This window comes from Heliangelus exortis, chromosome 14, assembly GCF_036169615.1.
Source record: "Heliangelus exortis chromosome 14, bHelExo1.hap1, whole genome shotgun sequence".
NCBI lineage: Eukaryota > Metazoa > Chordata > Aves > Apodiformes > Trochilidae > Heliangelus > Heliangelus exortis.
The window spans coordinates 13,564,274-13,592,026 of NC_092435.1; the positions used below are offsets into that span (position 1 = coordinate 13,564,274).

Here is a 27,753-nt window from a genome sequence, read left to right on the forward strand (position 1 = left end):
GAAAACACACCTGGAACTGCATTTACACAGTATTCCAAATAAAGTGTAAATTTAGTCTATCACTTTGTTTTACTGGTTCCACAGCAGGTAACAGTTCCTTCCCCTCATGGTTAAGAAGTGCTGCTCTAGAGGAAGGGGACAATAAGGGAGGGTTTTATCATGGTTGAAAACTGAGCTAAGTTGTCTCTGACATAGTTAAATGTTCTGAGAATTTGATGCAAACAAGGCATTAATATGATCAACTATGGAATTTCTGTCCCTCCACAAACTCCACACAATTTCAGTGACCATAACAATGTAAGTCACAAAAATCCTAACTGCAAGCCATTTTTGTTTGAAGTAGTCACATAACAACCATTACAGAAAAGCTAAAAAACACACCTACATGTATGTATTATCTATAAAAACACAATCTGCTTTATTATAGTAATTTGTGCATTTTGGAAAGGTATCAAGCTAACATTTACACATTTTATTCCTTGTTATTCATACAGTTTCTGAACACTCAAGTTCAATAAAAAGGACACTGTGCTTATTGCATAAATGTTGCCGTGCTGAATGCAAATTCAGTTATAAAAACTTAAACAGAAGCAAAGCAATGCAAACCTCAGCATTATTTGGGGGATCGTGAAAATTTTTACTATTGTTGGCAATGTGAGAGCAGAAGAGGTTTTGGTTGCCCTTGCAGCATTCAAATCAACACACATTACATTTACATGCTAATGAGATAGTGGCTTTAGCACCATTCAAAGCCAAAAATGACACAGTTATAAAGAGGGGGCCTTCACTACAAAATGGAGGGTCTGGGGAGAACGGTGTTTTGTGCAGGAAGTCCCCGTGTTCTCCACTCCCTACCCCACTATCTTTTTCTTTGTGCACAGGGAAAATCATTACCCTATCTGGTAAAACAGATGAGCAAAATAATAAAAAGAAATAATATCAAGAGGTGTTCCTCAAAGTGATCCCCCAAGCACCCAGACTTGAACCTGTCAGGTCTTTTACTTACAGCAAAAATCAGAAGTGCATGGGAGAAGTGAAACAAGGGCATTTAAAACCATAGTTTATACACAGAATGCCCTTCTCCAATCTAACACAGTAACATGAAATGGACAAACTGGTGAACAGCTCCTCGAAGAGATGTACCCCTGCCAGACACCACGTAGCAGAGGGAACCTGCCAAGATAAGACTGCTTAAAACAGATACACACAAGGCCCTGAAAGGGTAAGCTCTCACCACATCTGGATTGATTTGGGAAGCAGCAACCAGACCCCTCAGCTCACAAAGGTTACCTTGGTGGGTGAACAGGCACGAGTAGGTGATCCTACCTTGTCTGAATTTAAAAATTCAGGAGTCCCCTCGGAATAGGTAGAAGGGTGGGAACGGGGGATGAGAATACAAAAGGGATGCTCTGCCAGAAAGGTCAAGATTGTTGAACCAGCTAACCAAGAACGCTTCGAGCTCCGCATTACCCGAGGGGGGGCGGCTAACGAGGCGCCCGACACCCGAAAAACCCGACCCAGGGGCAGGAAGGGGGCGCTCGGGGCTCCGGGAGCGGTAGGCCCGGCTACCGGGAACGAGCTCCGGCGCAGGTCGGGAGCAGCCGACAAAGGAGGCCGAGCCGGATAGGAAGGCGGCCTACACCCTCCGTACTACCGGAGAGCTTCGCCCCTAAACCCCAGCAGCAAGGACGCGGCCCTGAGGAGCGACGTCCTCCCCGCCCGCTCCCACCCCCCCCCACACACCCCTCCCAACCTCCCTCGGCCGCTGAGGCACAGTCCCCTCTCTCCCTCCCCCCTCTCCCCCTCCCACCCGCGGGCCCGCAGCACACACACCCCACCGCCTCGCCTTCCCTCGCCCCCGCTCCCCGCACTCACAACTCGTTCTTGCCCCCTTTCTCCCAGTTCTTTATCCACTCGGCAGGGAGCAGCGCCGCCATCTTCCCCCGTCTGGCGCCGAGAGCCCGGATGAAGGAGCAACGGGCCCGGGTCAGAGGGGACGCGGCGCCTCGCGAGGAACCACGGGACGGGGACGCGAACGCGCCGGGACCGGGGAGACGGCGCGCGCCCTCCCCTCGCGCCTGCGCGGCAGCTCCCGCCCTCCCCCGCACCCCCCGCCCCTTCCCGCGGAGCTTCACGGGGGTGCGGGGCGATCCCGCATGGAGCGATAGGCACGGGGTGGGGGGGGGGGGGGGGGTCAGCCCACCATCCCCTCGCTTGTGTGTTGGGTTGTGTTGGGTGATGAAGCGGCTCGCCGCGGTGATGCCGTCATGCAGCTCGCCCCATCGGGTTGCTAAAAATACGGCGAGCGTGGGGTGTTTTTATGGAATTACGGAATCGCGGAATGTCAGGGGTTGGAAGGGGTTATCTAGAGATTCCCCAGGGAAGGCCATCCGGGCGGGTTTTGAAAGTCTCCAGAGAAAGAGGCTCCAGAGAAAGAGGCTCCACAAGCTCCCTGGGCCTCACGGATAAAGGTGTGATCCTGCCTTTCCTGAGTTAAAAAATTCAGTGGGAGTCCCCTCGGAATAGGGAGAAAGGTGGGAATGGGGGATGAGAATCCAAAAAGGATGCTCCGCCAGAAAGATCAAGATTGTTGAACCATCTGACCAAGAACGCTTCAGGCTCCACATTACCTCAAGGTAGAACTTCCAAAGTTTAGCTTAAACCCATTATTCCCTGTCCTGTTACTGAGCACCACCAAAAAGACCCCCTCCTCTTGACACCCCCCCACCCCAGATATTTACAGTCATTAATAAGGTTCCCTCTCAGCCTTCTCAAGGATAGACAGGCCCAGTTCTCTTACTCTTTCTTCATAGGAATGATGTCCAAGTCCCTCAGACATCCTCATAGGAATCCTGCATTGGATTCTCCAGTAGATCCCTTCAATCACGGAGCCCACAGCTGGATCCAATATTCCAGGTATGGTCTCACCAAGGCAGAGCAGAGATGAAGGAGAACCTCCCTCCACCTTCTGGACACATTTTTCCTCAGGATACCATTGGCTCTCTTGGCCACAAGGACACACTGCATAGTGTTATTGTTTTTTTTCATATAAATCTTTTTGAGGATCCTACATGTTTGGGTTTTTTTAAGCGTTGGCTTCATACTGTGCCAATACAGTGTAATGCCAATTTTTACTGCTTCAGAATGTGTGGATTTTTGTAGAAAATGTTTGTGGTCTGGGCCTGTGACTGCACAGTGTCGTGTAGCCCAAAGTAGTGCTCTGTAACCTTCACATTTTAGTTAGCAACCACAGGAATTAATTGCATGAAAGCAGATTTTCAAAAGTGTTAAAGATGCAGTTGGGACCTTAAAAATCTTTTGGTGAAGTAGGTCAGATGCCTCTCTCCCATACCTTTCAGTGGTTCTCTCAGAATACCTGATTTCAGCAGGTTTATCCCACAGGTGGTTGGCTGCAACTTTAAGCCTACAAATGTATTTGCATCATTAAAGTGATAAAGCAGAAGAGTTTTAAGTGGTTTCATAGTTTCTAAACCTTCACAAAGTGAATGCCAATGAACAGGATTTTGGAGAACTTGTAATATTGTAGATCCACCATTCAACAGTGACTCAGCAAAAGAGCATTCTGCTATTTTAAGTGTCGGGTTATTAATTAAATAACTTACTAAACACTTTAAAAATGGTGGAATAATTAGGCCTGGGATTCAAGTATATTGAATTGTCAAACAATTTTGCCAATCCAGCGTTGCTACACTGTTTTATTGCCTATGCATTTCATTTATATTAACTAAATGGTACAGTGGAATTGTGGTCAATGATACAACTTTTAAAGCAAATAAAATACATCAGTTGTGGATGCTGATATTTTGCAAAGTTTTTTGTGTGGTAGGTACTTCATAAGTTATTTACAATCCAATTAGAGCCTATTCTTGGGAACATTTATGCTGGTGAGTAATTTCACCTGCCAAGACTTGCACAGACTAGATAGACATGAGTAAATTTTTCTCTTACATAAAGGCTTCTAAAATCATATTCCAATATGCTAAATTTTTTTCGTATGCAAATATATAGATTTGTAGCTCAGAATTTTTTCCACTTTTCAACACATTTCGATTCTCTGCTTAAGTTAATCCTTTAGTTATATTCTCACCAAATGGCAAAATATTAGTGCAAAAGTGGAGATCTGCAAGCCAGTTACTGCTGAGATTTATCTGGAGGATGGAGATGAGCTGTGCTGAGGGGCTTTACTCCCAGCCTATGCTGCAACCATCACACAGACAATCCCTGTTTGCCTGCTCTGAAGAACGAAGGCACAATGAAAAACTAATAAAAGAATTAAGGAACATGTCATCTTCCTAGAAACTGGCATGTCAAGCTCAGTGATTGGAATCTCAAGCTAATAGTATGTAAAGTGTGAAAATACAGAAAAAATAGGATTTTTGTGTGTCTTTCAAGATGAGCAGTATATCCCTGCCAATGCATTTTAGCATATTGCAACATTACCTGAGCCCACTAATGCAGCAGCAAGGCCAAGTGTAACTTGTAAAGCAGGTATTGCTGAACTCACAGCTCAACACTCACTCATTTAATTGAATATTCTTCAGGGTGGGCCTGTATTATTACACCTCTTGGGTTAGACTACATCCCACAGAAAATGGCATTTGATTTACTGCACCCTGTTTACAAAATCCCTTCCTTTGAAGGGGCTGAGCAGCAGCTCTGTGGCTGCTCAGCAGTAGAGCCAAGCAGCCCAGTCTGGTGTCCAAGCAGAATGTGCTCACAGTTTGTGCTCCTGCCACTCTCCTCTGGGATTTGTCTCCAGAGAAGCTCCAGATGCCTGGAGCACCTGCAGGGCTGGGGGTGCAGGAAGAGCAGGCAGCCAAAGTTTACAAACACAGGCAGTGCTTATCAGCAGTGGGCAGTGACCACAGCTCCCCCAGCTTCAGCTGATACTGAAGTTTGCAGGCACGTACCCCATGGCAAATGTGAGAGAAAAAGTTTGAACACCATAAGTACCTCATACATGTTTATTGTGAGGGGTTAGTGCACTGAAAGAGTCTGAATGTTTGAAGGGAAAACCTAAATTGGAGAAGTCAAGCTCTTATCAGCATAGTCCATGCCCTCATTTGGGTTGGTACCCCAGATACCAGGCATGGTGAAATGAAAGTGTGTCTGTGGCTAATGATAATCATGTAAGAGAAAACCTGAACACACTCATAAACAGCAGACTGTTAGGAGTCCAAGAAGCTATTCCTGAAACTGTCAGTCCTGATTCCTCATTCTTTATCCCAACCTGGAAAGCAGTCTGGTGGCACTTTGTCCTTTGTTCTGCTGCTGCTGCTTCTTTTTCTGGCACTTTGATTCTGACTGAGTCCAAAGTTGGAATATACTTACTTAACTATACCTGCCTTTGAAATGTGAAGAATCTGTTTTTAATCTTCTACTTAATCAGCAGTATTTGAGACCTATGGAAAAGTTTGCCTAGCTAAGATTTGGGCAGCTATCTTGAGTTTCTCCCAGTATATAATGATCCTCAGACATCATCAATGGGATATGGGGAACATAAAACACCAAAATCAAAAGGGACTTGCTAATTATAGCATTCCTCTTCACTCCTCTCTGCCCCTTCACTCCCATCAAGATAACATTTGGAAGCATGAAGGAAATAAGCAAACATTGCCTTGGACTTGGCATTTTTCTACTTATCAGACCACTGACTTGTGTCAGTGTGCCAGCACTGATGTTCCAGCATGAAGGAATTATGACTAAAAAACCATATACATGGTCATATGCCATATCCTTGCTAAGTCCAAAGTCCTAGCTCTAGATAATTATTTCTTGCATTAATCAGTGCAAACAGAACTCAAATAAATGACCAGTTGCACGTTTACCATTTTCCTCTTCATTTGGCATTTATCTTTGTTCACCTGCTCAGTGAATTGTGAAAGAAAGTAAACACTCTGTGTTTGTCCCTGATTTGACACCAGATGCAAGTGAACTTAGAATTACTTACTGCTAGGTTATCCCAAGACTTCAAAAGAGGATTGGGTTCTTACCTGCTTAAATGCTGACTTCTCCACAGGGCATATATGATTGGGTTCAGGACTGCCACCATTATTTGATGCTTTTGGTTTTAATGAGATGGCATTTTATTGCATTGTCTGGCCAGCAATGGATTTAGGAGCTAGAGGCAAGTTTGTCCTATCTAAGAGTTAATTGCTGAAGTTGAAAAGGCTCATGTTTTTTCAACTTTTTCTATTTCCATACTATTACGATGGTACCTCTAATTTTCTCTAACTTCCCTTTGGTCTTTTCCATGACCTTCACTGAAATTTAATGAGAATGATGTTTATATCACCTGCTTGCAGTGAAATTAAATGAAGAATGTGCTGTAGCAGTGAGTGCTTTGTAAAGGGAATGGGTGTCACACTCTTGCAAGACTTTCCTGTTCCCATCAAGTGACTGCATCTCTTCTTTCAGCGGCAGGAAGAACACTGGATGTGATGCAGGGGATAAACACAGCTTTCAGGCATCTGTTATTTATCACTTATTCAGTTTTTTCACATATTTATGTGAAAATGTTCCCAGGTAAGGAAATGTTTTGTCATGTTTCTCCATTTATATTTCTTTCTCTGCTGCAGCTTTGAAATTCCAGCTCTGGATTACGTAGCTTTTTTTCACTCCATTCATTAACTTAATAGTAAAGGACTCATAAATGAACAAATGAGTTTAGTAGGAAAAAAGAAATTACATTTATTTCTTAGGGAATATATCAACAAATACAGTTGCCCATATGAACTTCTGTGACTGATGACCCTTTATTGATTGAACAGTTCGTGTCAAAGAATGGTTTACCAAGTCCACTTTGTATTTATGTGAGTCAAACAGCTTGGAGATGAGTGGAATTTTTAGAGGAGTGTTCAAAGAAAGTTTCGAAGAGATTATACTTTTGATATGACCTTTTTATTTGGTATTGTATTTTTTGTTATATTTTTCAGTCATAGACTGATAGAATCCATCAAGCTGGAAAAGATCTCAAGAGACAATGTAATCCATGAGGTCAGATCAAGCCGCACAGGGCTTTATCCAGTCTGGCCAAGAAGCCTTCCAAGGATAGGGACTGCCTGGCTGCCTTCATGATTGAAAAGCTTTGCTTATATCCAATCAGAACTTCCTGTTTCCTTTTATTCACGTTGTCCCTTGCCCTTCCACCACTGCAAAGAGCCTTCCCCCAGCTTCTTGGTAGCCCCCTTATAAGAATAGGAATGTTATTGTTAGGTCCCCAAAATCTTCCACAGGCTGAACAAGTCTTCCCTCTTCCCTTGGCCTTCCAGGAGCACTGATTTACCCCAGCTGATCAGGGCTGTTCTTGCACTGGGGTGCCTAAAACTGGAGTATTCTAGATGCCATCTAATAAATGCTGAGGGAAGGGGGATAATGACTGAGCAGCAGGTCCTGTGCTCCTGTTTGTGCTGTTGTCCACCTTTGCTACCAGGGCATGTTCTGGTTCATGTCTGCCAAGGTCCTCAGATCTGCAGAGCCCCCCCAGCCAGGGGGTTATCATTGCAGGGGGTTATTCCTTCCCAAATGTGGGAGTTTGCATTAATCCTTTTTGAATTTTGTGAGATTTCCTGTAATTAAATTTAAATTTTCCACAATACTTCAAAATAAGTATTGAAATACTTTGAATAGTAATTTAAAGAGAAATGTTTGTTTGATTGTAATAGAAATTTTAGTAGAAGTTACATTAAATTAACCTTGGAAACATTACCAGCTGCTGGAAGGATGTTAAGAGATCATCTGGGCACAAAGTGATTTGAAACATTTAGAAACTGTCCAATATAAAGCTGTCCAAGCTATGAATTGCTCATGTTTCCTAAGAAAAACCCCACAAACCGAACCCCCCCTAAACTGCTAAGCAGAAAAATACCAAAATCTCTTTCACTTAACAGCAAATCCCCCCAAATCCACCTCTTGGGCTGCCCTTAGTCAGACACACAATGGCTGGAAGCTCCTCTTTGGGCCTCCAAATACTGCCCCTTCAGAAGGAAAAGTGCTTTAAAAATGATCCAAAGCCACCATTTTCAGACACTTCAGACTATTGAGGTGTCATTTACTTTTTAAATGACATTTTTAATGGAGAACAGGAATTTAAGTCATCCCTAGGTAATAATATCTAAAGTAAGGTACTTCTCAGAGCAGAAGAAATGAATATGATTCCAGCATGCTGTGCAGTACTGGGCTCAGAGGAACAGTGTGTAAACTGTCACTATAAATGCTACACAGCATCTGTTTTTCAAGCTAGCTTGTTTCTTTACTTATTCATAGTATAATTTACATGAGCTAAAATAAAACCCACAAACCAGTACATCATGCAGGGATACAGCACTACAGAAACCACGTGGTGCACATTCTACACAATAAGATGATTTTCCATATGCATTGCTAATTATTTAATGAAGCATGTGCATCACATGGAGAGAGGAATTTCTTTTTTTTCTCTTCTTTTTTTTTTTTTTTTTCTTCCCAATTTATCTGAAAATAAAATACAAAACTAAGATTAATATACTCCATGTATGGAATTGCTTTGTGGTCAGTTAAGGTCCATAAAGTAGTGGCTCCAAGTCTTTCCCCAGAGAAGCAGACAGGAAAGCTCAGTGAGACTAAATATATGAAATCAGTAAACTATACTTTTTGTTTGTTTTAATAAAGACTTCCCAAATTTTAGTAAAAATTTGCCTCATTTAATTTCACATGGAAGAAGGAATAGAGTAAATATGAACATTTGCCTACGTGCACTTTGGGCTGACAAAGATATGGTTTAAATTTTCTGTAAAGTTCTATTACTCCCTGCCACTCAAGCACCATCGCTGTGTATTTCTGCAGACACAAGTCTTTTGCAGCAATACCAGCAGCTGTAATGCTGTTAGGTCATCAAATCATTTGAAAAAAGTTTCTACAGATGAGAAAATGAGAAAAGGAACAAAGTTTGAGAGTGTCACTCCAAGCAGTTGGCTTTTCTTGAGGGTAGCAGGAAGAAGATCCCTGAAATAAAGCCAAGAATCTTGGCTACATCGAACTTCATTGGCTCAATCCTGAGGTCACCTGAGTTTCTAAATATAGGAAAAGGTTAATGGAATATTTTAATGTTGCACAACAACCACCTTAGTCTTGAAAATTATTGGATTATTTTGGCTACAGCTACCAGAGAAAATAGTCAGAGGTTTCTCTCTGATTTAGAACATTCTTGGCTAAATACATGAAATTTGCAATAGCTACTGAGAACACAAATGTTATCTTTGACAAAAAAAAAAAAAAAAGCCAATTCCTGGCAAACATTAATAAGTTGCACTACGTGCTTTTTGTTAATATCCCTGTGATTTATAGTAAAGATCTCACATCTTTTGTGAGTGCTTAGGAGACCAGCACCTTGATGGGAGATGATTTCTGAATTCCATGACACATCCATTCATGTGAAGTCTGTCAGTTTCAGGATAAAGAACTGCACTCTCCTAGAATATTTCAGTCCAGGTGGCTCTTAAGAGCAACACTATTTAGGTCAAACTTGTAACTTTCTCAGTATCTCTCTTGTCAGCTGGCTGGAGGAAACCTTCCTGAGATTTGAGGGCACCCCACAGGCAGCAGAGCACTCACCTGGGGCTCCCTCCTCATTGCTCTGCCTTGGGTTAACAGATGGAAGTCTTCACCAGCTGTACCTGCCAGAAACCAGGGGAGAGAGGCAGGAGAGAGCTGAGAGGACCTTGCTGCAGGTCAGATGGTGCAATGGTCAATGGAAGGGTTGTTGGAGATGCTGAGGGAGAAGGGGGAGCCTGAGGTCCGGCTGAGCTGAGGGACTGCGGGGACAGAGAAGTGGAATCATGGAATCATCCTCATAGAATTGTGGAATGGTTTGGGTTGGAAGGGACCTTAAAGACCGTCCATTTCCAACCCCCCTGCATGATCAGGAGCACCTCCCACCAGCCCAGGATGCTCCAAGCCCCATCCAGCCTGGACCTGAACACTTCCAGGGATGGGGCAGCCACAGCTTCCCTGGGCAGCCTCTGCCAGCGTCTGAACACCTCACACTAAAGAATTTCTTCCTGTTTCTAACCTGAATGTCCCCTCTTCATGTAGAAAACCACTACCCCATGCCCTGTCTCTCCGTGCTCTTACAGAATTCCCTCCCCCCCTTTCCTGCCCCCTTTAGGGATCCCTCGGGTCTCTCCCACCCTTCCCGCCCTCTCAGCTCCGGGACGGTGCCCCGCTCCCGCCGCTAGGTGGCGCTCTCCACCAGCGGGAGCCGCTTGCACGTCCCCCCTCCCCCAGCCCGCTAGGGGGCGCTGTTCCCTTCTCGCCTCCGGGGCCGCGGGGGCTGCCGGGAGCCGCCATTTTCTCGGCGTGCGCTGCCCAAGGAGCGGCTTCCGCGGACGGTGCCGGGGAGGAGGGGACGCGGCCCGGGGAGTTGTGAGGAAGGACGGAGCCCGGTGAGTTGTAAGGGCGGACACTGCCCCGTGAGTTGTAAAGCCGTGGCCTTTGGCATCGGTGCGCCGAGGCAGAGGGTGGGACGACCCCCTTGGCTGCTCGTTCTGGCGGCTCCCGCCGCCGCTTGCAGCTCCTCTCGCCGGGCAGGCGGCTGGGTCCGTCTCCCGGTGTCCTCCCGCCCCTCCCGGGGGTGGTGTTGGGGGTCTCGGGGGCCGCTGGCAGGGCCGCCGCTGCCTCCGGCCTCTCCCAGGCGGGGCGAGTGTTGCCATGGTAACGGACGGCGCTACCGGGCCGAACCGGGTCGGGCGTGCCCTGTCCTGTCCCGCCGGGTCACCCTGAGCCCTGGCTGGAGCCTTCGGTCTTCTCCGGGCGGGTCTGCGGGGTTGAAGATCCGCAAGCGGCTTTTCTCTGAGGAGAGCGTTTAATGTTGGGTTGTAGGAAAAAGGAAAGAAAAAGGAAAAAATTGTAAGATTTGGGTTGTAAGAAAAAGGAGAATTTGCTGTGCTAACGCGCGATTTTGTGGGCATCTTTGGTACTTTTGACATATTTGAATATTGTCTCCCTTTGCCCACTTTTTTTTTTTTTATGTTCTTAATAGACCATCACTTTTTAGGATGCTCCTCCTCCTTAATCAGAGTGCGGGTTTGTTCAGGTTTTCTATGGTAAAAACTCAATATTTATTAATTTAAGATCACTCAGATCATGTTTTTTCAGCGGTAATGCAAACACAAAATAGGCAATGGCTTTTGGTTTGTGCTGATCCATTTCTCTGTATCAGTCAGGGCACTTCTGTTCTGCACTACTGCCTCTGATACACCTCTTTCTGAGAGAAGCCTTGTAAAGAACTGGTTTAGTCATAATTTCTTTCCTTTTTAAGGGTTTTTAAGCTAAAAAGTATAAATTTGCTCTTGAAAGTGATTTTAGATATTTTTGCAGAACTGTTTGAATTTTCCATTCATTCCTACAATCTTAGGGTGTGATTTTAGTAGTGTATAGAGCTAAATAGGAAGATTTTGTTTCTTAAGTGTACAATTAGAAACAAGACCTTGTAGTAGACCAGCTTGGAAGGAAAAGCAAAATTTTCAAAAAGTTTTGTTTTAATCCAATAGCTTAATAAAGAGCAAGATGATAACCACTAACTTAATCTACTCCTTGTCATGAAATGAATCACCACGTAACAGTGAGGACAACAGTGAAGTATTCTCTTGGAAAGCAAGTTTTCCTGTGATGGGTTTGTTGGTCAAGTTTATGTTTGGGTATTTTTCATTTTCCTAAAAGTTTAATTTTCCTCTATACTTGATTGCTTTGCAGTTTTCTCTGAGGCCCTTTAAAACACACCCATCTTCTCCTTTCTATAGAAAACTTGGCAGCTACACCACACACCATGAAGGGGGAAGGAATAAGTTAATGATTGTTCAATACCCTCTCTGACTTTGCCCTTTGAAAGCAGCAACAAAATCAAAGAATTCTGATGAGGGCTGTTTGGTTGTGGGATTTTTTTTGACTGCTCCCACTCGTGCAAGGCAGACTTGCATTTGATATCACAAGAGTAAGGAAATGTGTGTTCATATCTTGTTATTTCAAGTATGAAAATGGATTTCATTTCAAGCCTCTGTGTACCTGTAACCTTCTGCATCTGTTGCTGTCCTCCCAGGGGAGAGGAGACAGCTGCAGGAAGCTGGAGTTTCAGAAAATCCAATTTGTAATCAGATGCAGAATTTCCTAGGAGAGAGAAGGTTGGATCATTTGATGATATTCTGTCTACTGATAGAGTCTTTTTTTTTTTTTTTCCTGCCCTCTGGTTTTTAATTCCAGGGATTTTTTTTGCCCTCTTTGGATCTTCTGAGGTCTCCCCAGTCCCTTGCTAGTTTCAGTAAAACATCTGAATTTCAAACTTTCTCTGACCTCAGACTCTTCCAGCTTTAGAATATATTTTAATTTGGATTTCTTGGCCAAGTTGATAGAATTTTAATTTTTTAAAATTTTTATTAATAATTTTGGGGTTGTTTTTTCATATACTATCCTAAAGGCTAGGAAAAAAAGAAAATTGGAAACCTTTTTTTCTACCAACAGGAATATAAATACTGGAATTTATTCTAAAGATGGGTAGAAAGTAGAGATGAAACCAGAATCTGTTTTGGTTTAACTGTTAGTAAAATTGGTCTGACTTGATGGTAATTCTGAGGGAAAAACTATAGTAAAACCCCTTGTATTTTTTGTTTCAGGACTTACCAACATCCAGTCCTTTGCTTTTTATTTTGCTTAACCTGTGGTCTGCCTTGCAGAGTTCTACTCCAGGATATTCTGAACATGGTGATTGAAAGTCAGGGTCCAGAAACAGCAAGATTTTTTAACATGAAACGTGTGCTTTAGGTTTGAATATAGATTAAGACTGAAGAAAGTGTGCTGCAAAACTTGAATGGAATGTCACTCCTATCATAGGAAGTGTTAAATGTGACTTAAAATACCTTGCAGTTTGTTGTCCTCCCCCTTCTGTGTTTCAGAGAGTTTCTTATTAAATAGAAAGGCAAGCAGAGTGTTTTCAACAGGTGCAACTTTGATATTTCTCTCTTGGTACAATACTATAATTAAAATAATTAATAAAGTTAATCCCAAAGTCATCCATTTCCTGACAAAGTTAAAATATGGAGTAGTGGTGTGTGGTAGTGTTGTAGTGCTGAGTATGGAGTTTACTTTCACAGAAAAAAAGTCTTATATATGGGAGGGGAATAGCAGAATAATTAAGCCAATTAAGACATTGGCAGGGGTTATGGAAAATTAATAGACTGATTTTTCCACAGTGTTGGGGGAAAAGGGGAACAGAAATGGAAGAATTGTATTTTTCCCTATGATTTGTCTGAAAGAATGCTCACAGAATCTCAATAACCTGAAAGTGTACAATTTAAGTGACCTTGCAATTAAAATTTGGTAGCTAAATCATACACAGACTTTTTTATGATTTACAGGAGTACAATGCATATAACAAATATATTTCATTATATTTTTGATATTTTTGCTTATGCCATGAATAAAACATTGCCCTTACTGGAAGTGCCAGGTAAATTAGAGACCATCAGGATTGCTCCTGCCTTTTTTATGGTTTAGTTTTGATAGGGGGTTATTTGAAGTCTTATTTTTTTGGTGTTAGCTTCTCTATTCTCTGGTTTTACCTTTAATCTCTCAGTATTCTTGAGGCTTGGTAGGTTGTGTTTTTTTTGTTGGTTTTTGCGGGGATTTTTTGGTTTGGGGTTTTTTGGGGTTTTTTTTTGTTGGGTTTTTTTGCATTTGTTTCCTCCCCCCACACACACCTTATTTTTAGATACTGTCACCCATGGGCAGTTCACTTCAGTGGCAGCAGCTGCCAGAACTAAGCCTTTGCTTTAGATAGAATTTCCTGTGTCCAAATTTAAAATGCTGGCATCTCTTTGACACTTTGCTGTGTCCTAAACGCTTAGCAAGGTGTGGTAGAGCTGAAATGGCTTCCTCCTGATCTTTAGTAGTGACTTCTCTGGAAACACAGCTTTATGCACTCATTAATGACTGGGGTTGATTATGTCTGTTTGACTGCTGAGTGGGAACATGTACCTAGGCTACAGAGTGCCAGTTTTTTCTATAGCAGCTGGTGTTTACTTTTTCTCTCCCAAACATACATCTGAAGTTCTTCTGAAGACATTTATCTTGTAAGTTTAAAAACTATTTTTTCCTCTGCCCTTGGCAGGTGCTCATTTGTCCCACTCCTGTTTACTGCCTTGAATCCGTTCTCCTTGTTTATTTCTTCCCCTATTCCTATTGCTGTGTTCTATGCTCATTATTTCTTTGTGAAGTAAAATACATTATGAATATCATTCTCAAAATGACATGTTTCTTTTGGCCTGGTTATATTTGTTTATCAGATGAAGGGAGTGTAAAAGTCTTTGTGACTGGAGTCAGGATTTAGGAGGATCTAACAGCTCAAGTAACCTTGAGCAGCCGACTGCAGCCTGTAATGACAAACCCTGATGGGAAGCTAAGTAGGACCTGTTTGATAAACAGACAAATGAAGATGAGCTGATGGATTTATGTAAGCTTTGGCACAGGGTCAAAAGGCATTGTGTAGATACACACTCTCTCTATAAAATGAAGTAAAACCAACCTGTAATAATTTTCTTTTCAATATATATCGATAATTAGATGTAAATATGCTAAGAGCTATAAACACTGGTTAAATAAATCTCATGGTTCTTCTGGCTTTGTATAAGTATGGTTTCAGTTGGCAGCCTGCACCTTCCTTGATCTAATTGCAGCTGAGCAGGCACAAAGTGAAATTCAGGGGAGTGACATGCATAATCTGTGTGTCAGCCAGTGCAGGATGTTCTCTTTGATATTTGCTTGGAGCACTACTCTCACATTTCAAGATCCACTCAACAATAAATGCTAACATCCTTCTCACAGCACCTCCAGCAGCAGAAGCTCTGTTTGTGTACCCTTTGGTCAGGAATGTGAGGCTGTGCCAGGAGGTTTCTGACTTGGAGGTTACTGCCATGCTTGTCATGGGAGAATTAAAAATAACTCCTTATAATGCCAATCTGTTTTAGGATTAGGAATGGAAACAATCAAGTCTAATGTACTTGAAAGAGAAAAGTGGATTCCAGACTTTTCCTTTGAATTATTTCACATGTAGGTAATGTGGTGGTGATCTATTTTTTCTTAAAATCATATTTGCTAATATTTTTAAGCCTGAATTGCATATACTTGGCTGGCAAGCCCACAGTATACAATTTTTAAATTTTAATAAGTTAGAATTTTTGTTGTAATTCTTGTCTTTGTTTTCTTCTCAAATGTAATTGATAGAATATATAAATCAGTGCTTTACTTTGAAAGTGGGAGCTGTCTTGTGACAAATACCTTCAAATGGTTAAAAAGCAGGATTAAACTTGGCTCCTGAAAGTCTGTCAGGCTAAAACAGGCTTATTACTTAATGCATATGTGAAAATATATTTAATATTTTTGTAAATCCTCTGGATTTTATAAATGAAGACGAACTTTAACATTTATGGATCTTCTACTTTTAGTACATTAAATCTTTGCAGAAAGGCTTAACTAACTTCATATGCATTAAGCATTCCCTCTGAATTAGGGGCTGCTGCTGGTATGTGCTGTAAAGTCTTGTGTACATGTCTTAGTTGGCTGCTTTTTATGAATTTATTTCTTTGCCATAAATCACTCAAATATACCTTCCATCCCTTTTCTTCTGCTCTTAATGTTTGTATGAGTGCTACTATGCTAAATCATTACTCCAGTTAGTTGGAGTAAGGCAACTGTTAAAATACCTGTATAGAAATATTGGTAATGTTTTTAATATTGTTAATATTAATGAAATATTGCTTAATGTTACACTTTTAACAGTTGTTTGAAATAGAAATAATTGAACTTGGTGTTGCATTTAAATTAGTACTAATGTGCTTACAGCAGTACTTACCAGGGGAAGACTTTGCTTCAGTGCTTAATAAATGTGTTGATGTCTTTTTCTCTTAGATAAAATGCTAAAGAAATGTAAACCAACTGTGTTTAGAGGGGCTGCTGTCAGGAAGGGGCTTCATAAGACTCTAATAATTCATAATTCAGATGGAGTGTTGTTAAAGCTTGCAGATACCTGTGAGGGATTTATCCTGCTGCTGCCATTGTAGAATTTAGATGTGATTTTCAGGGGCCTCTAGGATGATGGTTGAATCTTTCAGCATATCAAGATGAAATAATGTGATTGATATCATTTGAAACAATTATTTCATATTAAAGCATAGATCTGTAGTGATTGGACTTTTTGTCAGCACTTCCTGCTCTTCTGGGTTGTGCTTTTCACACCGAGGGTGATCTGTGTGTCTCCAGGAGTTCTGGAGATCTGTCAGGCTTGAACCCTGGGCTGTCTTTACCCCCATTTCACTATGATCTGGGAGAGCAATTGACAGGGAATGGCTGAGGAGATCACCTCTGATATTCCACTTATTTTGCATGCTACAGGTAAAAGGAGAATGTAGAGGCTCCATTCTGAATTTAAAGTAAACATAAACAGCAACAAAAAAGTTAAATGTAAAAGTGGAAGTAGGATGAGTTGTTTTTTCACTGTTTCTGAACTAATTTCTGCATAAATAACCTAGAAATGAAGATATTTGTGTTATTTATACATTGAAAGCATATGCATTTGCTTTTTCAAATTACATTTTGAAAAGGAATCTGAAGAATGCCAGGTAGGCCTTGTCTGCCTTCTTGTAGCCAAGTCTTAGGCATGCAAATAAGAAAATTAGGTTTCAGCTAATGATATTTGAGTAATACAAATTATTTTATTAATGCAGTACTGTGGTAATGATGATAGACCCATAAGGTAACTTGAGATCTTTACAGAAAGAGTCCTGTTTAGAGGGTTTAAAGTAAGACTTTTAAAGGAAATACACATTAACTTTTAAACTTTTGTTATAAAAATTGATGGTTTTCAGGACATTAAATGTATTAAAAACACATACTGCAACAGCTTTCATATTACTGTGTGGAATTACTGATTTTTTTTTTTTTTTTTTTTGGCCTTCAAAGTCAAAACAAGCATGTAGGTCAGATTTGTAGGTCAGTCAATGTAATTTATTCAGAAGCTATTTTTGAATGTGCTAAGCTAAACCAGAAAACCACAGTGTAATTTTCAGTGTCATTACCTTAGTCACAAAGTGACTTACAGAAGGAACTAAAGCTGGTGCTCAGCAGTCTTGTGTCCATGAAGCAAACGTGCTGGGGCTCTGAAGTTTTCTCAGCCTGCTTATAGGTCCATTACTTCAGTCATCTTGGCAAAGGATGCAGTGATCCTGCAATGTGGAGTCATTTTTAATTTTCCCCTCCCCTTTCTGAACTTTAAAAAAAGGTTTTGTCCTCCTGTAGAAGCTCCATGTGGGATGATACAAGCTCTTATTATAGTTGTAATATCTGCATTGATTTAGCAGAAGGTGTAATCAATATTAATGCAGGTGTTGAGGAAGCTAAATTTTTGCCTGATGGCCCTGAAAAAAATAGACATTTCAGGAATAATATAGAAAATGGAGAATGCTTGGTCAAATAGCTCCATGTTTTGTTCTTCCTTACATGCATTTATTTTTGCTAATGACTGAACTACTGCTTTGTCCTAAGAAGTCCATTTGAGCAGTGTCATAAAAATTTAATTTACCACTTAATAAAGGAGTAAGTTTGAGATGTCTATCAGCAGTAGCCTCTGTTTTACTCAAGACTCTCTAAGTCATTAATGTCCCTGCACTTGTCAGAACAAGAGATGGATTTTTACTGTCCTCTGATTTCATCCATTTTGGGATGAAGGCCATGCCTGTGTCAAGTTGTGGGTCTTGCACAGGCTCTGCAGGAACCAAGTTGTTTTCCATCATCCTCAGGAAAGATGGGGCTCTGAGCAGCCTCTGGCCCAGGGGCAGGACTAGCAGTCACCCTGGAAAAGTGTAGGCAGGGCTAGGAATGTGGGACAAGCAGTAAGCACAATGACATTCCTGCAGGGAGGGGAGGGAGGGAAAGCTCAGGAGGCTCAGGAACTGGTTGTGCTTGTGGAGAGTCTGGGCAGGGCAGGAGCAACAGTGCTGGGTTGTCCCAAACACTGATCTTGAAAGCAGAGCACAGCATCTCTGGTAAAATGCCCCGGTGAATCACCTAATAGTTTATTTCTTGAGATATGTTACAATATAACACAAACCTAAAGGCTTTTTTCTTTTTGGTGATGGATTTCCCTGTTATTGCCTTTCTGTAATGAGCAGGAGGGCCATGGCCTTTGTATGGGGGGAAAAAATAAAGGTAGTTTTGTTTCTGGGCTGTGAGATTTTGCAGATGTGTTCAGGCTTATATCAGTGTTTTAAATTCACTAAGTTTGTATTTCAGGCTCAGAAGCCTCGTGTTGGGGTTTTGCCTAGAGCTTTTGTTTAGTATTTTGTGGATTTCATTCTTGAAATGTTTGTTAAGAAGCAGAACATGCTTTTAAAGCTATAAATGCATAAACCTGTGTATTTCCCGTGTGAATTTTTATTGGTCCTTGAAGCTTCATGTTCATCCTGTCTTAAAATTTAATTTTTTAGTATTATTTTTTGGTTTTGTTTTTCATGCTCTGGTGTTTGCCTGGTGGTGGGGCATGGGTGAGGACAGGCAAGGGTGAGATGCAAGAGGCCTTATTTTAATACATAAAAGGTGGCAAGTTTAATTTAGCCAGTGTCCAGTGTGTATGATCCTTTATTCCATCTGTGAAATTAAAACATTTATTCTTTGCTTAGGAAATCTGAAAAGGAGAACCCTACTCATGAAGAGATGATGTGCAATGGCCCAGAGAACTCAGCAGCTTGTGCCCCTCCAGAAACTGACCATGGGCAGCAGTGGGCACAGGAACACTACCGACTGGGAACTTTTGTGGAATTTCCACTTGACTGTCCAGTTCCAGCATCAGCTTTAGCACGAGCTGGCTTTGTTTACACTGGAGAAGGTGACAAAGTGGAGTGCTTCAGTTGCAATATCAATATTGAAGGATGGGCATCTGGGGATTGTGCAGTTGAGAGACATAAAAACCTTTCCCCAAATTGCAGATTTATTGCAGAATCTACTTCTCTGGAAAATAACACACATCCTTTCACCAACAACTACCAGGATGAACAACACCATGAAAATGGTTCCAGCAACTCAGCCCTGGTGGATGACCCTTCTGAGCTGGAGGCAGATTACCTCTTGAGAACTAGACAGGTTGTGGATATGTCAGATACTTTGTATCCTAAAAACCCCACTATGTGCAGTGAGGAGACAAGGTTGAAGTCTTTTTACAACTGGCCCCTCAATGGCCACTTGAAACCAAAGGAATTGGCTAATGCTGGATTCTATTACACAGGTGTTGAGGATCAAGTGGCCTGTTTTTGTTGTGGTGGAAAACTGAAACAGTGGGAACCCAGTGACAGAGCTTGGTCAGAACACAAGAGGCATTTTCCCAAATGCTTTTTTGTGCTGGGCCGGGACGTTGGAAATGTTCCAAGTGAATCTGAGCTTGGGAGAAGTGGTCTGAATGATCCAGAGTATCCAAGGAATCCATCTATGGCAAAATATGGAAAACGTTTACAAACGTTTTTAACTTGGATATATCCTGTTGACAAGGAGCAACTTGCTGAAGCTGGGTTCTATAGCACTGGTAAGCCAAACATTAAAATAGCTAATAGCTGCAACAGGGAAATTTTATGTGTCTTGTTAGGAAAATTTGAATTTTCTAATACAGAATGATATGCCAGAATTTCTGTACTCTGTAAACTACTTTTCATAGTTCTTGTGTAAAACAAGATACATTATATCAAATATTTTTAGTTCCAAAGTTCCAAACTTGGTCATAAATTAATTTTTAGCAATAAAACATCCAAGTTTATTTTCCTTGCCTGTTAGAACCCTCATAATGCATGTTTCACAGTGATGGATTTTGTTCTTTTTTTTTAAATGAAGTGCCATCTTCCAGATACCTACCTTAGGTCTAAGGAGTTTGCTTATGGCCTGTACCAGAAGCCTTAGGAACAGGACAATTCAAGTCGTGTGCCATTTATTTAGCTAAGGTGTGTTTGTATTATGACTTTGATGGCTTGAAACTATCAAATGCTGGCAGTAGCTACTGTGACAGCTTTGTGAGGACAGGAACTCCAGTGGCAGAGCTTTTGCTCTTGATGGTCCTGTCTGCCCTGGTGAGACTCCAGTGTCTCTGTGCATTGGTTTCTCAGTTGGACTGAATTTGCACAGTGGCTGCACAGCTCTCCAGTGGCTTCACTGAGAGTGCAAAGTGTTGCTTTTATTAGGTCACAAAGAAATAGGGATTATCAGGGTTAACTGCTTGCTCTCTCATCTTAATTAGCTGCTCTCTTAGTATTATCAGAAGAACTTTTAAATCTGATTCTGTTTGTTTTAGTTGTGGCTGTAAATAAAGCCTTTGATATATAGTCTGGTATGAGTGATACATGGACAGTATCTCTACCCAGTAGAACTGTCTGTACTGGTTCCTTGGATTCCTAGAACTATAAACACAGTATCTAAGCAGTTTCTGCTGCAGTCTTTGATGACAGCAGAGGTAGTGCTAGAGCAGAGAGAACAGAGTTTCTGATCTTGTCTCAGTTGGTTGTGCTGTTGCTCTACAGAGCCCCTTAATGGTGAAATGAAGGACCAAAACATCTACAGCTTTATGGTAAAAAACTTCACTGCCTTGAGCTGTTTGATAATAGATTCTCTAGCTTTTGCTTTTTAGCTGTGTAATTACTTGCTAAAATAAAATTCAGGAATACTTCATGTCACTCTTACTTTAAGCTCAAGTATCTCTGAACATATCCTATGGATTATATCCTTTAAAACTGAGTTCTTTTTGGTTGCAGTTGTTAATCAATGGAACAAGAATGTTTAACAACAAATATTTTAGTTGATAACTTATTATTATGTCTACAAGACATCTGTAACTTTGTTCTGGTGTGTTCCCTCAGGTAATGGTGATCATGTTGTGTGTTTCCACTGTGGTGGAGGATTGCAGGATTGGAAGGAAAATGAAGACTCATGGGATCAACATGCCAAATGGTTTCCTGGGTAAGGTATTTTTTACTGTTTTCTTGTTGCATGTCTCAGTTTGGTTGACAGTATGGTACCTTTTAATGGCAGTATACTAAGGTTTCAGAAGGTTGACTGTGGGTTATATTGTTTAACTTTATGAAAATAACTTTTTCTAGTTGCACTCCTCCACTTCCTTCTTCATTTGGGTCATTTAGGCACCAAAGGAACATCAGTTATATTCTGTGGTTATCAGTTATCTTATTTTTCCTTTCCAATAAGTAGAAAATATTTTAGGGAATTTTCTGCATGTGGCTTTTTTTTGGTTATTTCATCTGTTCTACCTTCTATAGTTATATTTGTATTCTCATCAAGATGCTTTAGTATTGCCCTGGAGGCCTGGAAAGAGAACATTAACCTAATGTCTTTGAGAGGGAGGAGGGAGTTCTAAAGGGAATGGGAAAGAGCTGAATCTCAAGAGGTGAAGGCAACAGCTCACCCATTAGAAGTGTTCAGCCTGAAAGGTTGCCCTGAAATTGTACATTCTGAATAACGACTTTTAAGTCTGTTGTTCCTGTGTCAGTTTGTTTGTAGGATTTATTCTGTGTCTGGACTTCACTGATGACTCAGCTCGCAGAACTGTGAAGTTTTGTGAATATGTATTTGATGGTGGTTTTCCTCCTGATCCAAATGCTACATTCTAATTGTTATTTTAGTAACCTCCTAGATGCCAAAGTTCTTAACTTAAATCAGGATACAAAGTTGTTAAACTCCTGTCTGGTGCAAACAAACCCAAGGGAGCCAGTATTGGTACTGAATTCAAAACGTGCTTTTGCATAATTTTAAAGGACCCAGAAGCAGGTTTTTTTTTTTAGAAAGATTGCCAGTTTTTCCTAAAATGTGTTTTGAGGAAAGGAGGAATAGTACATGACTCATTGTTTCTTACTGGTAGATAAAAGCTGTCCAAGTACCAGGCTTAGTTACTTGTATAACTGATAAAATCAACATCTTGTGTTAGCTGCCAAATTTGTCATCTGTGGTTAAATGCTCTCTAGGAGTTGGCATTTAGTATTTATGCATTAGTTGATCTTTTTTTTTTTCAATACAGATACAGCCAGCTTGTAATTATCAGTCTCTGCCACTTGAAAGAGATGCCATTCCAAGTTTTTGGCTTGGTGCAGTGACTAGTTAAGACATTTCCTTGCTGTGTTTCACTCCTCTTTACATGGGTTTGTTTTTGTTTCAGTTTGCTTAAATTATGTCAGTTTTGATTATTTCCTCACAGATCATTAACTGTCTTATATGGAGTTTTTGCACATACATTTCAGGGGCAGTTTGTCAGTCTCTCAGCATGCTGTCCCTGTCCCTGAACAGGACACCATGAAGGTGAAGTAACTGCTGAAGCTGGAACACTATTGTGGAGGAATTATGGCATTCTCTAAATCTTCTGGTAGGGAAGAGCTCTGCCCAATAGCTAGCACTGGTTGGAAAATAGTGAAAGCAAGCACATAAGGCATCTTTCTGACCAGGAACTTCTTTACTTTGTTTGCAAAAGACTAAAAGAACCAATATCTTGACATAATGTTTGTTTTTCATTGGAATCTTAACTTCTATAAATTTGTGGCATCATGCCATGGCCAAAAAGTCTTAGGTTTCTGTTTCAACAGAAATGTGAAAAAGATTAGTACTGCTGAAGTGATTAAAAAGTTTCTAGAAATGCTTAAATTATATTAGTGATGTTGATGAAACATTTAGAGATTTTTAAAAGCAAGCATGCTGTATGATGTAGGAAATCTGTCAAAGCTTTCCTAAGTTATGTAATCAATTTTGTTTGCTGCATATGCAGTTTTATTATAACTAAATATTTTCATTTACAGGTGCAGATTTGTGAGAAAGGAAAAGGGGCAAGAATTTATAAATAATGTTCACTTAAGAGATGGATGTAGGGATTCAACAGTAAGTGTCTTGCATATCAATCCAATGTAATTTTGTTAAAGTAGAAACCAGGTTTCACATAATTTTCATATGGAGTTATTCTTCTAATTATCCATGTATCATTTAGTCCTTGTGCTGCTTTCATTACCAGAAAGTAAAAGGATGTTTTGGTTCTGTCCCTCAGGGTTTCTAGATCTTGTATAAATTGTATGCTTGGTACTGAACAAGTGCTCATCTTTGTATAGCCTGGGAACCTAAAGTTAACAATTAATAATTTCCTTATTCAGGTGTAGTAAATCATTTTCCTTGTTGGTAGAGCATTGTTAATCTGTATGCAGTCACTAAAAAGTAAACCAAATGTTTTTTTTAGAATACTGATAGAGTAAGAATTATGATTATAGCAAAGATTTATATAGCAATGTAAAACAATATGAAATATGTAACAAAACACTGATCCCTTTACAGTTGTTGAGAGCAGATTTAACAGTTTTAGCCAAGAAAATAACTGAGATCAAATAGCTATTTTCTGTCTTGTAACTGTATGTTTCCTTCTACCTTCCCCACAATGGTAATTTTTTTCTCTATATATTTCAATTCTAGACAGAAGCTGCTGAGCAGACAACACTTACTACAGGTATTAGTTTAAAAAAAAAAAAAAAAAAAAAACAAACAAAAAAACCCCACCACAAACAACAAACAGCCCCCTAATTTGGTATATCTATATTTGCATGCAGAGTAAAGGAAATGGTTAATTTAAAAAATAACTATTACATTTTTTAATAAAGCAAGACAGAAGAATTGTTGGGTGATCCTTTTCCATTGCTTTAAAACAACGGTGGCACGAATTTTATTTTGCTGAGGGGAAACCTAATAATGGTTGGATAAATATTGTGAAGATTGTAAATCATGAAAGAAGTGCATATAGGATGCAGTCTTATTTTTATAGCTAGCAAGTATGCATCATGAATTAGTAGTTCTGTGGGATGAATGTTAAAAAATACTGAAATGAAACAATCGCTGCTTTTCACCAGGCAGGAAGAGCTGGGCTGTTAAATGGCAAGGACTAGGAAGCTGAGAAAGCCAAAATAGCTTTGTGTTCCAGTATTACACATTCCTGCAATGTTTGTCACAAATACCAAGCAATAAAAACACGAGATAGTTAAAGGGGTAGTAGGAAGACAGTCAAGCAGCTTATTCACGGAATAAAAAGCTGTTGCTAACAGGAATGGTTACACCAAACCTATTTTAGAAATCTCTCACACATAGCACATTTATGAGAGTGAAAAATTAAAATTTTGCTTTTTGAGCAGTCTTGTTGGGAAGAAATTAGACATTTACATGTAATGGAAGAACTGGAAATGAGACACTACTAACAAATCTGTTTTAAAAATTACATGGAAAAGAGGAAAGGGGAGGTCCTGAAAAATGGCTCCCCACAGTAGTGCTGTGTGTTCTTCTGGGAAAGATTAGTTGCTTGCTGATTGTGCTGTGTTTTGTTTTTTTTTTTTAATTCAAATTATTTATTGGTTTCTCTCAGCATATGATTTTTTTTCTCTGAACTGAATTAAAATTTATCTAATGTTATCAAATGTATCTATTGTGCCTTGGGATTTTGGATTAATTTCAGTTAACATTCAATGATGAAATTTGTGATAATTGTGTAAGACATTTATGAACTTGAAGTAGTTGATATGATTAGCAAATTTAGGAGAATTTCTGTATTAAAAATAGATGGAGGCTAGGAAAGCTTGGATGGACAACATCTCAGATCTGCAGTTCTGGGTGTTTTGACTGCATTTTTTATAACCAGCAAAATTCTCAAATCAGAAACACAGTTCCTTTTGTTAGATATTTGAAGATGTGTCTTAGAATACTGTAGTGAATGCTCACTAATCAGTTTCATCCCTGTTAAATTGTTGTGTGTTTTTTGTTGTTTTGTTCTTTTTTTGTTGTTGTTTTTTTTTTTTTTAGTTGATCTCTTGCAGAATCCTTTGGTACAAAGTGCCATAGACATGGGGTTCAGTTTGTCTGAGATTAGGAACACCATGGAAAAGAGATTGCAGATTTCTGGAGAAAGTCACACATCTGTTGAGGATCTGGTAGCAGACTTAAGTGCTCAGAAAGAAAATAAGAGGGAAGAAGAACCAAATGAGATCCCAGTTGAGCAAGATGAGCTTATTCAATTACAAAATCTCTGTGTGTACTTTCAAATCAGTTCTATAGTTTATTAAATGTCTTATTGTTATCTACTAATAGAATAGATAGAATAACAATATATATAATTATCATATATTATATATTGTATAATATATAATATGATATATACTGTATATAATAATTATGTAGCATTAACATTATAATATCTCATATATAATAGATATATAGATATATATTAGATACAGATATAGAAATAATATATATATTATGTATAATAATATACTGTTATTCTACCCTCTGATCTAAGTCCTACTTAGCTGTGGTATTTTAACTGAAAATTCAGCTGGGCAAAGAGGGAGTTAAAAATATTTGAGCAAAATAGCAATTATAAATATCCCTAAAATAAGTAGTATTAATAGTTCAAAAGTGTATAATATGAAGTATTAGTGCTTCTGGGGAAGGATGTATATGCTAACTAAAAAGCCCAAATTATTGTGAAATAAAAAAAAAGGAAAATAAGGAAAAAAAGTTGGCAGGAATAAGTGTAGATGGGGAGACTCTGGCCATAAATTGAAACAGGCACAGCAACATCCTTCAAATATTCAGTATACTCAAAATTAAAAATCTTAGATGGGGATTTTTTTTATTTGTAATTTTTTTTTAGTATAAAAAAAATCATGTGGCACAGAAAGATTTTCCTTCTTAACCAGTTTGAAACTGGAGCTGGTGTTTCTTTTCAATTATTTATGTTCTGACCATTCTGGGCCATGCACATGATGCTCAGACAGTCAGTGCTACAATGACCAAACCCAAGACTTCTGCCTCAGGAAACTTGGGAGTTTAGGCCAAGCATATGGATGAACTCACAGGGAGGGAAAAGACCATCTGGTTGGCATGAGGTAGGCAGGGATCTTACCAGCCCACTCTCTCTAATAAGATTTTTAATGGATATTATGGAGTAAAAAGAACTTGGGATGAAGGTGGACACCATTTTGATGGTTGGCTGTGCAGAGCTTTCCCCAAGTGGCAGGGGAAAGCTTTTGAAACTTGCAGTTTGAAATGAGACATAGAGGAATAATAAAGAGCTCATGGACAATGCAAAATTGATTCTTTCTATATTACAGATTTTCAAGCATTTGAAGTATGAGCAGTTTGAAAACAGGCAGGGAAGGAAATCACATCCTCATTGAGAAAGCTTTCTGAAAAGGGGAAAAAAAAAAACCCAAATTATTTAAGCAGTATCAACGAGCCTTTCGTTCTTTCAGTACAAATTTTGGGAAAGCTGTCAGTGGAATGGTTCCTGATTGAAATATGCCTATCCTAAATTCTGGAGATCCTTTAAGCTCTTGCAAGTGTAGATAACTGAATTCCCTGCTTCCATTGGCCTGGGAAATGTAATGAGATGGGAAGGGGATGCAGAGAGAGGATTCCATGCTGCAGCTTGGTTTTCCTGTCTTCTAAAATATTTTTTTTTTAAATTGTGGCCTTTAAATCATCTGAAGAAAAGCCTTTCCTTGTGTGTAAGCATTAAAAAAAAAATTCAGTCATAGTAAGTATGTTAACTTCTTTTATGTGTTTGTTTTCCTTAGATCTCAGTACTGAGGAGAAGTTAAGACGGTTGCAGGAGGAAAAGCTTTGTAAAATCTGTATGGCTAAAGACATATCAATAGTTTTCATTCCCTGTGGTCACCTACTTGCCTGCAAGGAATGTGCTGAAGTACTTAATGAATGCCCTCTGTGTCGTTCAGACATTGTGAGAAGACAGGAAGTTTTTATGTATTGAAATGTGTGATGTAAAAGATGCATTAAATTCCAGGGTGTAATCATGTGGCAGTGTTCTGGTTCTTCTGTCAAACTGTACATTCTAACACTTTAGAAATCAAGTGATTTTTTTTGTTTGTTTGTAAAAACAAATGTTTAAAGGCAAATATTTATATTTTTTAACTTCAAATCATAGACCTGTTCTAGGAAAGTTGAAATATGATAATTCCTTTCCTTCACTTTGGTTTGATTGAAGTTCGTGCAGTTGTTTAAATATTCTGGCCCTATTTAATATTTGTAAACAAGTAAATGAATATATGTGTATATAGTATTTTTTTAAATTATATCTGAGATTTTATCTTCTCAAAAACATGTAAGATTGAAAACTTTATTTCTGTAACTTTAGTTGTGACATAATTGAGAGAATATGTGTAAACCTGCTGCTGCTCCTGTATTTCACTGTATGTTTGCTACTGCTCCTTTCTAAGTGTCTGTTTTGATATAGAGTTCTTGTCTCTACATTTCTTTTTGTCTGGTTTTATATATTTAAATTGGCTTGAGTAAACTGGTTGTAGCCATCCATTTTTCACACACACACACAAAAAAAAATATATATATATATATAAAAAATGCAAATTAATTTCATTCCTCGAAGACAGCTCAACAGAACTGAAGATTTTATGTACCTTGTGCACTTCATGAAAGCAGCAGTCTCACTTAAATTGCTACCCTACACAAATAAAGTGTCTATTTTTTGGTTTTTCTTGCATTTTTTTAACATTTACCATTATCCTAACTCATTTCTTTGCTAATACTTTGCAGTGCTTGTGTGTTTGTTTTTTTCATGAGATTAAACTTTTACCTCCATGAAAATGCATTCTTTATTATTTTTTAATAATTCACAAG

The 27,753-nt window shown here is 39.6% G+C and overlaps 2 protein-coding genes and 1 long non-coding RNA gene across 13 annotated transcripts in view; 2 read left to right on the plus strand and 1 right to left on the minus strand.

The window, feature by feature from the left end:
• Positions 1-2,035, minus strand: part of THOC2 (THO complex subunit 2) — a 49,183-nt gene extending 47,148 nt beyond the window's left edge. For both annotated transcript variants that reach the window (XM_071758256.1, XM_071758255.1), the window contains exon 1: positions 1,876-2,035. In XM_071758256.1, coding sequence (XP_071614357.1) covers positions 1,876-1,937 — 62 coding nt within the window. In that variant the 5' untranslated portion in view covers positions 1,938-2,035. The remainder of the gene's footprint in view (positions 1-1,875) is intronic.
• A 432-nt stretch (positions 2,036-2,467) lies between these two features.
• LOC139802620 (uncharacterized) lies at positions 2,468-6,838 on the plus strand. The gene is made up of 3 exons (XR_011728718.1): positions 2,468-2,636; positions 2,814-2,916; positions 6,439-6,838. It is a non-coding gene; the product is annotated as an uncharacterized lncRNA (long non-coding RNA).
• A 3,487-nt stretch (positions 6,839-10,325) lies between these two features.
• Positions 10,326-26,914, plus strand: XIAP (X-linked inhibitor of apoptosis). 10 transcript variants are annotated; one of them, XM_071757358.1, is made up of 8 exons: positions 10,326-10,469; positions 11,039-11,102; positions 18,720-19,615; positions 20,934-21,033; positions 22,872-22,950; positions 23,530-23,563; positions 24,901-25,125; positions 26,676-26,914. In XM_071757358.1, the coding sequence occupies exons 3-8, from the start codon at positions 18,754-18,756 to the stop codon at positions 26,867-26,869; spliced, it is 1,494 nt and encodes a 497-aa protein (XP_071613459.1). In that variant the 5' UTR covers positions 10,326-10,469; positions 11,039-11,102; positions 18,720-18,753; the 3' UTR covers positions 26,870-26,914. The 10 variants fall into 10 exon arrangements, with proteins under 10 accessions (XP_071613459.1, XP_071613465.1, XP_071613460.1 ...); XM_071757360.1 differs by having other exon boundaries at positions 10,367-10,442; XM_071757364.1 differs by lacking the exon at positions 24,901-25,125.
• Positions 26,915-27,753: the final 839 nt, after the last annotated feature.